The sequence below is a fragment of the Neoarius graeffei genome, chromosome 17 (assembly GCF_027579695.1).
Source record: "Neoarius graeffei isolate fNeoGra1 chromosome 17, fNeoGra1.pri, whole genome shotgun sequence".
NCBI lineage: Eukaryota > Metazoa > Chordata > Actinopteri > Siluriformes > Ariidae > Neoarius > Neoarius graeffei.
Genome location: NC_083585.1, coordinates 31,720,924 through 31,737,133, shown reverse-complemented (window position 1 = coordinate 31,737,133; position 16,210 = coordinate 31,720,924). Strand labels below are relative to the sequence as shown.

Here is a 16,210-nt window from a genome sequence, read left to right as displayed (position 1 = left end):
TTATGCTTACACTTGGGTGAGAATTATTTGAATCCCCACCCAAGTATATGGACTGGGCATGAAATCAGGATCATGAAATCGTGCATCATGTATCCTGGAGAAGGAGGATTGTGTTTTGACATGATGGATTGAATTTTCGAAGGGTCACAGGATGAAAAACGACAAGCAGTCGCCTGTGCCGCTGGAGGCACTCGAACATAAGCACACACACGCGCGCCTGCGCGCGCTGGAGAGGCTCGGCGCAAAAGACTGCACAAGTACAGACCCCAGCGCACGCGTGTGTGTGTGTGTGTGTGTGCCTGTGTTCAACAGAAGCCGTGTTTTACCTTTCCTGCCTTTCATGACTCGGTCTCCCTATAGGCAGGATGCGCTGAGCATCCTGAAGCAGGAATGAGTGTGTGGAGGTTTGAGGTGGTGCGTGTCTCTGCCAGCTGCTGCTCCGCTGCACTGAGACGTGCGCGCCGTCCAAACTAACTGACACTCTTCTGTCTTCTGGACGGCGGGGAAACACACACACACACGCACCTGGGAAATGGCTACGGAGACAAAAGGCAAAGGTGAGTTACGGTTACATATATTTCCCGCATACACAGCCTCGGTGTTGTCATTCTTTCATGCTGTATTTGGTTAACAGGTAGAAGCAGGAGCGCACCTCACGGTACTTGGCTCGCTGATGTGCAGGAATGCATGCTGTAATAGCGCGCAGTCAATACTAATCACGTGCTCAGTGTCTCAGCGTGCATTTATATCAGTATATCCTGTTTACAAACTTCTCTTTCATACACACTAATACGGCTCGAATAGATGCATGCATTAGTCCACAGAATAGCCTCAGAGTAACACAGTTTAAGTCGCATGGATTATTCTTACTTCACAGCCTTGGGAATTGAAAATTAAGCACAGTTGCACATATTTGTGGAGTCATTGCCTCCCAGGTAGTTTTGACATTGTTCTCGTTTTGCTTAAACATCCATCCATCCATCCATCCATCCATCCATTCATCCATTATCTGCAGCCGCTTATCCTGTCCTACAGGGTCGCAGGCAAGCTGGAGCCTATCCCAGCTAACTATGGGTGAGAGGCGGGGTACACCCTGGACAAGTCTCCAGGTCATCACAGGGCTGACACATAGAGACACAAACAACCATTCACACTCACACTCACATTCACATTCACACCTACGCTCAATTTAGAGCCACCAGTTAGCCTAACCTGCATGTCTTTGGACTGTAGAGGAAACCGGAGCACCCGGAGGAAACCCACACAGACACGGGGAGAACATGCAAACTCCACACAGAAAGGCCTTCGTTGGCGGCTCGGCTCGAACCCAGGACCTTCTTGCTGTGAGGCGACAGTGCTAACTACTACACCACCGTGCCGCCCCTTTGCTTAAACAATTTCTCTCATTTCTGTGTAATCCCACAACACTGCCTATATTAGTTACAATTGCAAAGAAAAAATGTCCATCACGTATTAGAGATGGACTTATTTTGGACTTAAGACCTCTCTTGTTTTACTGCATATACTTATATAGACCGTTTGCACTTACATCACGAATCTCCCATGATGCTCTCTGATTTTGTTGTGTCCACCATCTTTGTAGTATAACATCCATGGCGACCGACAAGAGTACATTGGCGAACTGTAATTTTTTTGCAAATATATCACGAATTGGCGGCACACACAAGCAAGAAGGTCCTGGGTTCGAGCCCAGCAGCTGACAAGGGCCTTTCTGTTTGGAGTTTGCATGTTCTTCCCGTGTCCGCGTGGGTTTTCTCCGGGTGCTCCGACTTCCCCCACAGTCCAAAGGCATGCAGGTTAGGTTAATTGGTGGCTCTAAATTGACCGTAGGTGTGAATTGTGAGTGTGAATGGTTGTTTGTGTCTATGTGTTGGCCCTGCGATGACCTGGCGACTTGTCCAGGGTGTACCCCGCCTTTCGCCCGTAGTCAGCTGGGATAGGCTCCAGCTTGCCTGCGACCCTGTAGAACAGGATAAGCAGCTACAGATAATGGATGGATATCACGAATTGAGTAATAGTGACAAGGTCAGATACAGGGAAAAGATAAAAGAATGTTCAGGGGTGGATCCGTACAGCAATGTCGTAGAGTGTGAAGACGACGTGGCTGAGTGTGAATTACACAGACATCGTGAATTACGTACTAGCTTCAGCACTGGGAAGCAGATGAAAGCATACAAAAGTTTAGCGCAAGTTTACTGTAAGGATCTAGTAGGTTCCTGATGTGGGCAAATGTTACACAAAACACAAACCAAAAAAACCAACCTAATTATTGACGTCTTCTAACGCAATGTTTTACCAAGCTCAACTGTCTACATCTTACTGGGGCTTTGTGCTATGCCTTTGTAACTGCAATATAAATTGGAGTAGCGCTTACATGTATATCACTTACAGTATGTCGCATCTTTATATATATATTTTGTCTTTGGTTCACATAAATGGTAGAAATATAAACTTACCCTTTACGAAATGATCTGCACATACTTGTACATATTTGTAGCTGGTCTCTTTTATGTATTTTATGTCTATGGGTTAACTCTTCCATGTGGGGTCTTTCTTGCATTTTAACAGTGGGTAAACTAAACAATCTGACTCCAGTCTTAGCAGAATTGTTTGAGCAGCTGATAACTGTGCAAATTTGCGGCATTTTGTATTAAGGTACTTGTTGCTATGCATGTATTATTCCACAAAGATGGTGGACACAGCTAAATCAGAGAGGATCATGAGACATGTGATGTCATGTGCAAACGGTCTATAAGCTGTGCATAACAGGATATGCATGATACACAAGAGATGTTATGACTATTAAAAATACTTGACAACTAGTACAGGGCAGGACTGTCGTTGGCACTTTTGCTTTACATGTCCTGTGTACTCGCAGAGCAGATGGACAGTGTTGTTTTAATAGTTTATGACAGCTGGTGGTGAGTAGACCTTGATAGTCATTGCTATTGTGGACAATATGATGCAGCATCTTTTTCCTGTGTATATTTTTATGTTCTCATTCTGAGATGTTCTTGTCCTCTCTGTCCATTTTTAGTGCACCATCTTTGCCAAAAGCTATCAAGCAATCTGAAGTTTGACCAAATAAATTGTTTCCACTCCCTTACAGTCTCACTGACATTGGCTGTAGGGCCAGAAATAGTGTTTGACGGGGGAAAAAAGCATACCTTTGCCAAGTGCGTGTAAAATTGCAAAAATAACCTAAGCACAGAGAATATAAAGTCAGCATGAAATAAATGTTTAGAAAATGGCATATAGAAAATAACTAAGTTAAAAAAATATTTTTATATCACATTCAATGTTTATATTGACTTTTTGTTTGCTGGTCTAAATATCCTACTGCTATTCTGTGCTTTGGTTTATTTAGCACATCACAGGTCTGTGGAGCAGGTAACATCTGCATACATCTGCTGCCCTGCCTGAAACCCATAATACACAACCTTTTGTTTACTTCCTACAGTTGGATCAATTTAGGATCAACCTTTCACTTTCAGACAGCAGCTGAATCTTGATAGTGTTCAGAGACCATCTTGAGAGTGTCTTGGACCATCATTAGTGCATCTATTAGTATTATATTTGTAATCACACCTCTATCAGAGAATACCTTAAAGGGCAATTCCATGTAAATGTCAACCTCACCATGCAAAAATAAAGCAACATGTAATACATCAAAACCACTCCCAGAGAGATCACCTAGGCCTGTATTTTACAGATGTGAATAAGTTGAACCAATTTGTAACCAACCTAATATGTCACTGTCAGTCTTTCTTTCTTATAATGTAAACCCCAAGCTAAAATCAACTATGATCATGTACAATTCTATATTATTGCCACAAGCCACAGAAATGTATGCTAAAATCCACAAAACAGCAAAACAATAGCCATCCTAAATATTATTTAAGAACTTTGATAGTTTTAGCTGATATTTAGAGTTTTTCAAAGGGTTATGGTGGTTAAATTGCTGATTTTCTAAACATATGCCATGTCTATTTCAGACGCGTCACATCCATAACGGAATTTCGTCACATCCATAACGCTGACTTTTCCTTCCGAAACTCTGCATGAAATACAAAATATTTTAAACAAAGATTTTTTAATATTCACCTTGGACCCCTCTATCAAATGGATATCTCCATTTCGACATTAGGTTTACAATTTCACAGAGTTTGATAAAAATGTACAGTCACCCAAGAAAAGTGATACTTTTTCTGTCACATCCATAACGCATCTTTAACTGGCATTTTCTGGCATGCCCTAGATGTACTATGAGAATTGTTCTTGCTCTATCACTTCTCCAGTATGGTACAGCCTTAAAATATGCAACACCTGTTTAAATACTGGGAGACAATAAAACATGCACTGGGTCATTTGTTGCCATTTTGAGTTCAAGTGTCACATCCATAACGCTGGAATTGCTCTAAAATAGACATGGATATTCCTGTGTTAAGTAACCTGCTACAGTAGATTGGATATAACTACTTTTCTAATAAATAAAAAAAAACAGAGAAAACAATGTTGTTTACAAATCCTGTAATATTGAGATGTTTACATAAGGATTGCAACAAAGGATTATTTATACAACCCCAAATCAGAAAACAAAAACAATTATGGTATGGAAAATGCAAATTAAAAAAAAAGAAAGCAGTGATTTCTAAATGTACTTTGACTTAGATTTCATTGCAGACAGTATGAACCCAAAACAAATCATGCTTTGTCTGGTCAACTTCATTTAATTTGTTAATATGCATCCATTCCTGCATCTATTTAGGACTAAAAATGAGCTAAAGCAATTAAATAATGATGTGATTTGAAACAGGTGATTGTCATCATGATTTGGTACAAAATCAGTATCCAGGAAAGACCTAGTCTTTGAGGAGCAAAGATGGTCTGAGGATCTCCAATTTGTCAACAAATGTGCAAGAAAATTATTGCAATGTTTAAAAGCAATGTTTCTCAAAGAAAGATACAAAGAGATTCACCCTGTATGATGCATAATATCATTAAATGAGCCAAGGAATCTGGAGGAATTTTGGTGCATAAAGGGCAAGGGCGCAAGCCTAAGCTGAACACCTGTGATCTCTGATCCCTCAAATGGACGCTGTGTGCTCCAGACCAAAGACTAAAAGGACCATCAACAAGTTACCAGCAACAATTCCAAAAGCCAGTGTCTGTCATGGTATGGGGTTGTGTCAGTGCCCTTGGAGAGGGTAACTTATACTTCTGTGATGGCAGCATTAATGCAGAAAAGTAAACTGAGATTTTGGAGCCACATATGCTGTCTTTAAGATGGCATCCTTTTCATGGATATTTCAACAAGATAATGCAAAACCACATCCTGCACACATTACAGTGGCATGGCTGTGGAAGAAGAGGGTGCCTGTCCCCAAAAGAGAATGTGTGGTGACTTTTGAGATAAAAAAATATGACAACAACCCCATACTGTTGCACACTTTAAGACCTGTTGGCAGGAAGAATGGGACAAAGTAACACCTGAAACACTTCATCACTTGAGGTCTTCAGTCCCTAAACATCTTTTAAGCATTATGAGAAGGAATGGCAACATTATAAACTAGTAAATGTTTTACTGTCCTAACTTTCTTTGAAATGTGTTGCAAGTATCAAAATTAAAATGTTTATTTTGAAAAACAAACAAAAAATCATGAGGTAAAACATCAAATAATGTGCTGTTGTATTGTTTTAAGTGCAATATATCTCATCTCATTCATTGTCATTATCTCTAGCCGCTTTATCCTTCTACAGGGTCGCAGGCAAGCTGGAGCCTATCCCAGCTGACTACGGGCGAAAGGCGGGGTACACCCTGGACAAGTCGCCAGGTCATCACAGGGCTGACACATAGACACAGACAACCATTCACACTCACATTCACACCTACGGTCAATTTAGAGTCACCAGTTAACCTAACCTGCATGTCTTTGGACTGTGGGGGAAACCGGAGCACCCGGAGGAAACCCACGCGGACACGGGGAGAACATGCAAACTCCACACAGAAAGGCCCTCGCCGGCCCCAGGGCTCGAACCCAGGACCTTCTTGCTGTGAGGCGACAGCGCTAACCACTACACCACCGTGCCGCCAGTGCAGTATATGTCAATTTTTTACAAAGCATTGTTTTCAGTTTTAATTTCAATTTCACCTTACCGACCCAGATTTTTCTGATTTGGGGTTGTAATTGCATAATCTGTTGACAGGCCTAATTGACTAATACTCTAACAGTTGTATCCCTGTTTCAATGCAATAACTAATTTAAATTACACATTAGATATTTGATAAATAATTTGAAGATTCAGCTTAATCATATTTAATTTCTCTTTTTTAAAAATTGTAATAAATCAGTAGCCTGCATTGCCTTACCACTGTACAATCATCATTAACCGCTATCTACGCCTACAGCAAAATGCACACTAACATGAGATAGTTGCTTCCACAGATCTCTATCTTTGGCAAGAGCGTTCAGGGAATTTATATCAAGACCTGTCCATGCTGTGATGTTATCTCTCCATCTCTTAGGTTGCTGACCCCTGTTTCTCTTTCCATTAATCATGCCTTTTAAACAGATCTTGCTAACACCACAATCCATGCGTTTTATGTGGCCAAACAGTTTGAGTACTTTACTTTTGATGACCGAGGTGATTGGTGAAATCTTCAATTTTGACATGGTCTGAGAGTTTGGTGTTAGTCATAAGTCGCAGTACGTGATTTTGAAAGACTTCCAGTTTCTGTAGTGCAGCAGAAGTCCAGTTGACGCATTCTAGTCCATATAAGACTACAGGAAGAACATAGGTGTTGTAGATGCTTGATTTTATGTGGTATGGGATCCGTTTTGAAGTTAGTTCAGTTTTGTTCTTATCAAAAGCAGCCCAACCAAGTCCAATTCTATGGTTCACAGCTATCATTCCGTCGTTTTTTTGAAGAGAGTTTGTGTCCGAGGTAGATTAATTCAGAAACTTGCTTTACTGGTTTGCTTATTGTAAGGTTGAGGTCTGGATTAGATTTGTCTGTTGTCATGCAGTCTGTTTTTGATATGTTGATAGAAAGTCCGGCTTCTGCAGCATGTTTAGCAAGAGGGTTAACGAAAGATTGTAAGTCCTGACAGGATTCATTTATTCCAAAAATATCATCATTGTAGCTGAGACTGGAGAGGAGGTGACCGCCAATTGAGAATCCAGATTGACATTCATCTTCCATTTCAGAGAGTATTGCGGCGTTTACAATGCAGAATCACCATTGTACAAACCTTGATATTAATTATGAAATTACTTTGCTGATCACATATTTTATTAGTCTGATTGTAATTTTTAAAAACTTCAAGTCATTACCATGAGTCATTATGTAATATTAGCTATAACGTGAACTGGTTAGTCTATTTCTCTTAATCTGGACATGCATAATCAGTGTACTGCTATGAAAAAATACAGGCCTTTGCAGTCTTACATTATAACACCTTTTTTTGGTGTTGCTTAAGTAAACAGCACACGAACTACGCAAATTAATTTTAAAACTGATAGTTGGTTTTGTCAACTAATTGTTACTGCCTTGCTTATTAAAATAATTAAATAAGCCTAAATAATAAATATTTAGGTGGATTTTGGCTTGTAACCACCCAGTTTTACCTCTGCCAAAGAGACTAGCAATTTCATTGGATGCTTCATTCTTACTGTTTGATGATTGCTGTGTTGTTGCACTGAAAAACTGACAGTTGCCAGGGTGGAGTGACAATTTGTGAGTAGATATGGTGAAATCAAATGCATATGCACACTTTCCAAAAGAGTGAATACATTTGCATACTGTAGGACCAGCATAATTTTTAGAGTATGCATACAGTTTTGTGGGTTACCAAAATAAATCTGTGCCTGAGCAGGATAATTTTCAGTGTGCACAAGTATTTTTGTGTGAGAGCCAAGTAAGCTTTGTAAGAGCAGATGGAATCCTGCTTATGAATTTAATTATTATACTTTTGACTGTTAGAACTAAAATAATGCCTCAGTGATCTTTCAAAGCCACAATTTGATTGAACATATTTACCTTTAACCACTATTTAGGATTTATGTTGCATTTTATCTGCTGCTATATGAAAGGCATTTGCTAACACCCTGACCAAGACGTCAAGACATGGAATTTAAGGCTTCTCACATCCCACATCCTCAGTCCATTTCATTACAGGGCTCTTCCCATTTCTCTCTCTCTCTCTCTCTCTCTCTCCCCACACACACACACACATATGCAATGTAGCAATAATGCTGTTTTATTACAGATTGATGTGGTATATTTAAACTGTAGGACATGTGAGATGATAATGGTAGGAAGACTGGTTTGTTTTTCATTTACAAAGGCAGTAACAGGATTTCTAATACCTCATTAGACCCTTTCGTTTCTCTGCCAGTCATTCTTTATAGGATCTGTCATAATGCAGTCAAGTATCAGACACAAATCACAGGACAAAATGAATTGGACACATGGGTGAGTGCCATCTGTGCTGTTTAGAATTTTTTTATTTTTTTTAACTGACCATATGAATTTTTGTGTAAAACATCCAAGCAGAAGATTGTCTGGCAGGTTGAAGCCTGGTAAGGCTTGTCAGGTTTATAAGAATAACTGTAGCTGTATATAAGAGAAGAGAAGAAGCCTTTATTTGTCATATGCACACTCAAGCACAGCGAAATTCCTCCTCTGCATTTAAACCATCGGAAGCAGCGGACACACACATGTGAGCAATGAGCACACACATATACCCAGAGCAGTGGGCAGTTATGGTACAGCACTCAGGGACCAGTTGAGGGTAAGGTGCCTTGCTCAAGGGCTCTTCAGCCATGATACAGAGGGAGGAGTAAGTGCTATTCATTCACTCAACTCCCCTCATATTTTTCCTGCCAGTTCTGGGATCAAACCGGTGACCATTTTGGCCCAAGACTGCTTCTCTAACCTTCAGGCCATGGCTGCCCCAATACACTTAAAGGAGTACGCCACCCCCAGGTGAAATTGAGTCAGTCCCTGCAGTCCCTAGAGTTGGATGAGTGAGCCAAAGCGTTTTGTAGCCGACCCAGCCATTGTCCTGATCTAGAAACGCCCCGGTTAGCTTTAGCTTAGCGTAGTCGCTGTAATCCGGCGTGTCCAGCTAGCATTGTCGTTGCAAAAGTGAATCAAATAACTCAAGATTTTTTATAATTATTTCTCATGACCTGTACATTCACATCGAGTACACATATCAGTGCAAATTAACACGAAGGGATTTACTAGACCAATTTATATCTGGAACTATTTTCGGCCACAGCACAGGCAATGCACCGCTGCAGGCGCAAAGACACCATGCGGCACCACAACTTCTATCAATACACCAGTGTTACCAGCATGTAGTTGCGGTAAGAGGAGAAGAGAAGAAGTTGTAGTAAGGTTGTTACGTAAGTAGTTTGAAGTTAGTTTCACATCTACTGAGGAAAAATGGTTATTTGCTGTGTGAAGGGCTGCAATAACAAGCAGAGGACATACACGGACATAATGTTTCACAGAATTCCAAAACCAGTGGAACGAAGAAATCTTTGGCTTGCAGCCCTCGGCATTCCTGCAACAACACCAGTGGATAAAATCAATCAATATCGTGTTTGCGATGAGCATTTCAAACCGGAGGACTACGAAGAAAAAATGCAGTATGCTACGAGAAAGGTGTTGCTACATCTGAAGGATACGGGCGTTCCATCCATTTTCAGTACAGAGGCAGAACAGAGTTCATCATCCATGCCTGTAAGTATAATTTCTATCCCTCCTTCCTTGGGTTATACATTGCTAATGTTATAACTGAAACTTCCCGTTAGTCCGACTCACATTTCGAACTCAGGTTCGAAAAGGTAGGGTCTTGGATCTTGGTAGTCGAAGTCATCATCTTCGTCTGTCATGTAATCTTCCATATTCATCGCCATTACAACTCGAGAAAGCACACCTGTCAGTGTCAGCCTAGTAGCAGAGAACTTAATAGTCACGCTGGTGTATTGACGGAAGTTGAGGGTTTTCAGGTGCTGCGTGGTGTCTTTGCGCCTGCAGCGGTGCATTGCCTGTGCTGTGGCCGAAAATAGTTCCATATATAAATTGGTCTAGTAAATCCTTCGTGTTAATTTGCATTGATATGTGTACTCGATGTGAATGTACAGGTCATGAGAAATAATTATAAAAAATCTTGAGTTATTTGATTCACTTTTGCAATGACATGCTAGCTGGACACGCTGGATTACAGCGACTACGCTAAGCTAAAGCTAACCGGGGCGTTTCTAGATCAGGACAATGGCTGGGTCGGCTACAATACGCTTTGGCTCACTCATCCAACTCTAGGGACTGCAGGGACTGACTCAATTTCACCTGGGGGTGGCGTACTCCTTTAAGACAGGGTTAGTCAAAATTATGTTAACACTTAAATGGTAGAAACCATTTATTCACAAAACATACATCATATGTGCAAGATGATTTACAGGATGGTCTCAACCTGTTCACCATCGTGTTCAACACACAAAAACCAGCGAGCAGCAGTACCATTTAATCTGTCACCCATGGCGTAGGTCTGTCTGCAGGAGAAAAATAATCCATTAGTGTTAACATAATTTTGACTAACCCTGTATATATTAGGTACAGGTAGTCGTCGACTTACGACCTATGCAACTTACAACCGATCGACTTTACGACCGTCTGGTTATGACTGGCAAGTGTTTCCCAGCTGAGCTAGCTGAGCGTACGACAGTTTCCGCCCCAGCTCCTGGCCCCGCCCAGCATCCAGCCTCTCGCCGCGTACAACAGTTTCCGCCCCAGCTCCTGGCCCCGCCCAGCATCCAGCCTCTCGCTGCGTACAACAGTTTCCGCCCCAGCTCCTGGCCCCGCCCAGCATCCAGCCTCTCGCCGCGTACAACAGTTTCCGCCCCAGCTCCGGGCCCCGCCCAGCATCCAGCCTCTCGCCGCGTACAACAGTTTCCGCCCCAGCTCCTGGCCCTGCCCAGCATCCAGCCTCTCGCCGCGTACAACAGTTTCCGCCCCAGCTTCTGGCCCCGCCCAGCATCCAGCCTCTCGCCGTGTACAACAGTTTCCGCCCCAGCTCCTGGTTTATGAAACGAGCAAATCCTCCCGCCAGCCCGAGCGCTGCAACAGCTGATGATGACATAAACGACCCACAGCCAAGCACCAGTGATGCCAGCGGTCACTAAGTTTTGTATTTTGCTATGTTTTACATTTATATTTTGGTATGTTTCAAACTAAAATGTTTTCTATTTTTCATACCTGTATTTTGTGTTTTTTGTTTTGAGCAATTCCAGCGTTATGGACGTGACACTTGAACTCAAAATGGCAACAAATGACCCAGTGCATGTTTTATTGTCTCCCAGTATTTAAACAGGTGTTGCATATTTTAAGGCTGTACCATACTGGAGAAGTGATAGAACAAGAACAATTCCCATAGTACATCTAGGGCATGCCAGAAAATGCCAATTAAAGATGCGTTATGGATGTGACAGAAAAAGTATCACTTTTCTTGGATGACTGTACATTTTTATCAAACTCTGTGAAATTGTAAACCTAATGTCGAAATGGAGATATCCATTTGATAGAGGGGACCAAGGTGAATATTAAAAAATCTTTGTTTAAAATATTTTGTATTTCATGCAGAGTTTCAGAAGGAAAAGTCAGCGTTATGGATGTGACGAAATTCCGTTATGGATGTGCCGCATCTGAAATAGACATGGCATATGTTTAGAAAATCAGCAATTTAACCACCATAACCCTTTGAAAAACTCTAAATATCAGCTAAAACTATCAAAGTTCTTAAATAATATTTAGGATGGCTATTGTTTTGCTGTTTTGTGGATTTTAGCATACATTTCTGTGGCTTGTGGCAATAATATAGAATTGTACATGATCAAAGTTTATTTTAGCTTGGGTTTTACATTATAAGAAAGAAAGACTGATAGTGACATATTAGGTTGGTTACAAATTGGTTCAACTTATTCACATCTGTAAAATACAGGCCTAGGTGATACAGTGCTGCTTGAAAGTTTGTGAACCCTTTAGAATTTTCTATATTTCTGCATAAATATGACCTAAAACATCATCAGATTTTCACACAAGGCCTAAAAGTAGATAAAGAGAACCCAGTTAAACAAATGAGACAAAAATATTATACCTGGTCATTTATTTATTGAGGAAAATGATCCAATATTACATACCTGTGAGTGGCAAAAGTATGTGAACCTTTGCTTTCAGTATCTGGTGTGACTCCCTTGTGCAGCAATAACTGCAACTAAATGTTTCCGGTAACTGTTGATCAGTCCTGCACACCGGCTTGGAGGAATTTTAGCCCATTTGTCCGTACAGAACAGCTTCAACTCTGGGATGTTGGTGGGTTTCCTCACATGAACTGTTCGCTTCAGGTCCTTCCACAACATTTCGATTGGATTAAGGTCAGGACTTTGACTTGGCCATTCCAAAACATTAACTTTATTTTTCTTTAACCATTCTTTGGTAGAATGACTTGTGTGCTTAGGGTCATTGTCTTGCTGCATGACCCACCTTCTCTTGAGATTCAGTTCATGGACAGATGTCCTGACACTTTTCCTTTAGAATTCGCTGGTATAATTCAGAATTCATTGTTCCTTCAATGATGGCAAGCCGTCCTGGCCCAGATGCAGCAAAACAGACCCAAACCATGATACTACCACCACCATGTTTCACAGATGGGATAAGGTTCTTATGCTAGAATGCAGTGTTTTCCTTTCTCCAAACATAACGCTTCTCATTTAAACCAAAAAGTTCTATTTTGGTCTCATCCATCCACAAAACATTTTTCCGATAGCCTTCTGGCTTGTCCATGTGATCTTTAGCAAACTGCAGACAAGCAGTAATGTTCTTTTTGGAGAGCAGTGGCTTTCTCCTTACAAGCCTGCTATGCACACCATTGCTGCTCAGTGTTCTCCTGATGGTGGACTTATGAACATTAACATTAGCCAATGTGAGAGAGGCCTTCAGTTGCTTAGAAGTTACCCTGGGGTCCTTTGTGACCTTGCCGACTATTACACGCCTTGCTCTTGGAGCGATCTTTGTTGGTTGACCACTCCTGGGGAGGGTAACAATGGTCTTGAATTTCCTCCATTTGTACACAATCTGTCTGACTGTGGATTGGTGGAGTCCAAACTCTTTAGAGATGGTTTTGTAACCTTTTCCAGCCTGATGAGCATCAACAATGCTTTTTCTGAGGTCCTCAGAAATCTCCTTTGTTCGTGCCATGATACAGTTCCACAAACATATGTGTTGTGAAGATCAGACTTTGATAGATCCCTGTTCTTTAAATAAAACAGGGTGCCCACTCACACCTGATTGTCATCCAATTGACTGAAAACACCTGACTCTAATTTCACCTTCAAATTAACTGCTAATCCTAGAGGTTCACATACTTTTGCCACTCACAGATATGTAATATTGGATCATTTTCCTCAATAAATAAATGAACAAGTATAATATTTTTGTCTCATTTGTTTAACTGGGTTCTCTTTATCTACTTTTAGGACTTGTGTGAAAATCTGATGTTGTTTCAGGTCATACTTATGCAGAAATATAGAAAATTCTAAAGGGTTCACAAACTTTCAAGCACCACTGTATCTCTGGGAGTGGTTTTGATGTATTACATGTTGCTTTATTTTTGAATGGTGAGGTTGACATTTACATGGAATTGCCCTTTTGCACATATTAAACGAATTGTACTGTACGCAGTGTAGTATGCAGTGTTTGACTTAAACCAAATAATGAGCCAAGGTAATGAAATAAGCAAATGTTGATAAAATAAGAATTTAAGATGATTACAATATCATTACCCATCACAATATACTTACGTTCATTTAACATAGGCCGACTTACGACCAGATCGGTTTATGACCGGTCAGTCGTAACCAAACGCAGTCGTAAGTCGACGACTACCTGTATTAAGTAGATCACTCTTACTATTCTTAATATCATTATACTGTATAAATTTTTTCTTGACAACACGTGACTCTCTGTACACATGATAATGTGGAATAATCAGCAGGTTTCCATGACCCCTTATGGGGAATCCCATTATAAGTGTTGTTTTGAGTATTAATTTTAACAGCAGCATAGTTTGCCAATAAATGCATGAAATTAAAGGTGGACTGCCTTTCAGATTTTACAAGTTTAGGTCATAAAAAGAATTTTCCCTGACACTCAATTATTTTTGTTCAGTGGACCGAAAGCTACCGAATTCGAATCACAGACTTCCAATTTTATTAGGTTTTTTAAATAGAACAATTAATGGATTTAGGACCACATGGCCCTAAATTCTCCGCTATTTTTTCATGCTTCACCATGACCCAATACAAGATACTATGTCATGCATCACGTGGTGAGCTTTCCCTGTTCACGCAAGGCATTGTGGGATACAAATTTGAAACAGGAGAGAAAAATGGAGGACGTGAGCATGCGAATGAAACGTGAAAGACCGACTACAGTAACGGAAAGCGAGAAGAAAAGACGTTACGTTGCGAAGGAAAGGAAATGCAGGACCAAACTAATAAATATCAGTGGTCAGCGAGCACCTCGGTGTGATCAGCTGTTCATTTAGCGACAGAATGATGGAACTGTAAGTGCACGGTCAAGATAAACCAGTAGATGGCAGTAATGCAACACTGGATGTCAGCTGCTGTAAAACCCAAAAGAAGAAGGAAAAGGAGAAGAAGCAGGTAACCCTGCGCATGCGCACATGCACTTTCTCTCTCTGCTTGACTGCACGAAGTGAGTGATTTCATGCACATTATTTGCTCGGGAATCCCCTCAAATTAAATAACTTCCCAGCCACAGAATGGCCTGTTTTATTTTATTTTATTTTTTAGATATTGCAGAAATAAACATATATTTTTTTCACGGTCCGGTTTCCATCAAATCCTGCGCTGTGATTGGCTGGCGAGCAGGTCCGTATCCTACGATACGGACCCCAGTTACGGACCCCGATTATGGACCTCTGGCGACCTGCTCGTTCACAACAACAACAAACATAGTAGCATTTTTTGTCAACATTTATCTTTTTTTTATAAGATTTATTTATAAGATTATCAAAAATCTTATAAATTTTTGCCAGCATTTCTCAGGAGAATAGCATTAATTTTACAGCATGGATAGTGATAACGACAGTGTTCACAGCGAAAGCGAGTTTTACTACCCTGAGGAAGAAGAAATAAAATAAAACATTTCAGGAGAAAGCTAAAAACCTTTAACTATTGCTAACGCTGAGCAAAAACATGGCTGAATCCTGAATGACTCCTATTTGTATAAATAGGGGACTACATAGGCGGCAAAATGTAGTTTTTTTCCTGCCATGGAAGTGCACTTGTATACCGAGGAGGAAGCCATTTGCATTACAGCCATGAATGAGGATTCAAAATCTTGGCTCGGCTCGGTTTTCCCTTTTGGGCGCTCTCGTTTTCTGTTAGAATTTGGTAAAGAAAAAATAAATATATTATTTACCAGCTTAAGGTCGGTCCGTATGGTGAAATACCGTGACCTCAGCCTTAAATACTGACCTCGGCCCAGAGGGCCTCGGTCAGTACTTTCAAGACCTCGGTCACGGTATTTCACAATACGGACCTCCCAGCTGGTAAATAACATATATATCACAATGACCAAATTTCAGAGAGAACTAAATTTCACCGATTTTATGAAATTGAAAGGCCGTATAACTTTAATTAAAGGTGGGATGTAAACCATAATTTATGTAAAAGATTCTGCCGTTATTCAGTAATATTTTCATAACCTTCAATGTGGTATTAGGCTATAATAAAACAATGTGTTACTAGATTCAAACAGCTTAAACTGCAGCAACTAACTTCAATGGGGCATCAATAGGAGGATTAAATATATCCTACTATGCTTCTATTTTTTTCAATTGTTGCTATGGTGATGTGCATGACTTCTTGCATGTCCAACTCCTCCAGGTTAGCAATGTGTGGAGCAAATTTATAGTTATAGGGGAAGCCTTTATTCTGGTAAATATTCATGACATCACATTTCAGCACTTTTTTTTTAATCCAAAGCAATATTTATTATAATAATATAATGATATTAATATTTTAATATATAATATATATGTTTTGGATTGATAAGGTGATGCTATGTCCAACATCCTTAATGGATTTAAATCAA

General features: G+C 40.5%; 1 protein-coding gene across 1 annotated transcript in view; it reads left to right on the top strand.

The window, feature by feature from the left end:
• The first annotated feature begins 297 nt into the window (after positions 1 to 297).
• The window catches only part of pitpnm3 (PITPNM family member 3), a 120,154-nt gene continuing 104,241 nt past the window's right edge, over positions 298 to 16,210 (top strand). The window contains exon 1 of the mRNA XM_060944006.1: positions 298 to 557. Within this exon, the coding sequence (XP_060799989.1) occupies positions 533 to 557 (25 nt within the window). The 5' untranslated portion in view covers positions 298 to 532. The remainder of the gene's footprint in view (positions 558 to 16,210) is intronic.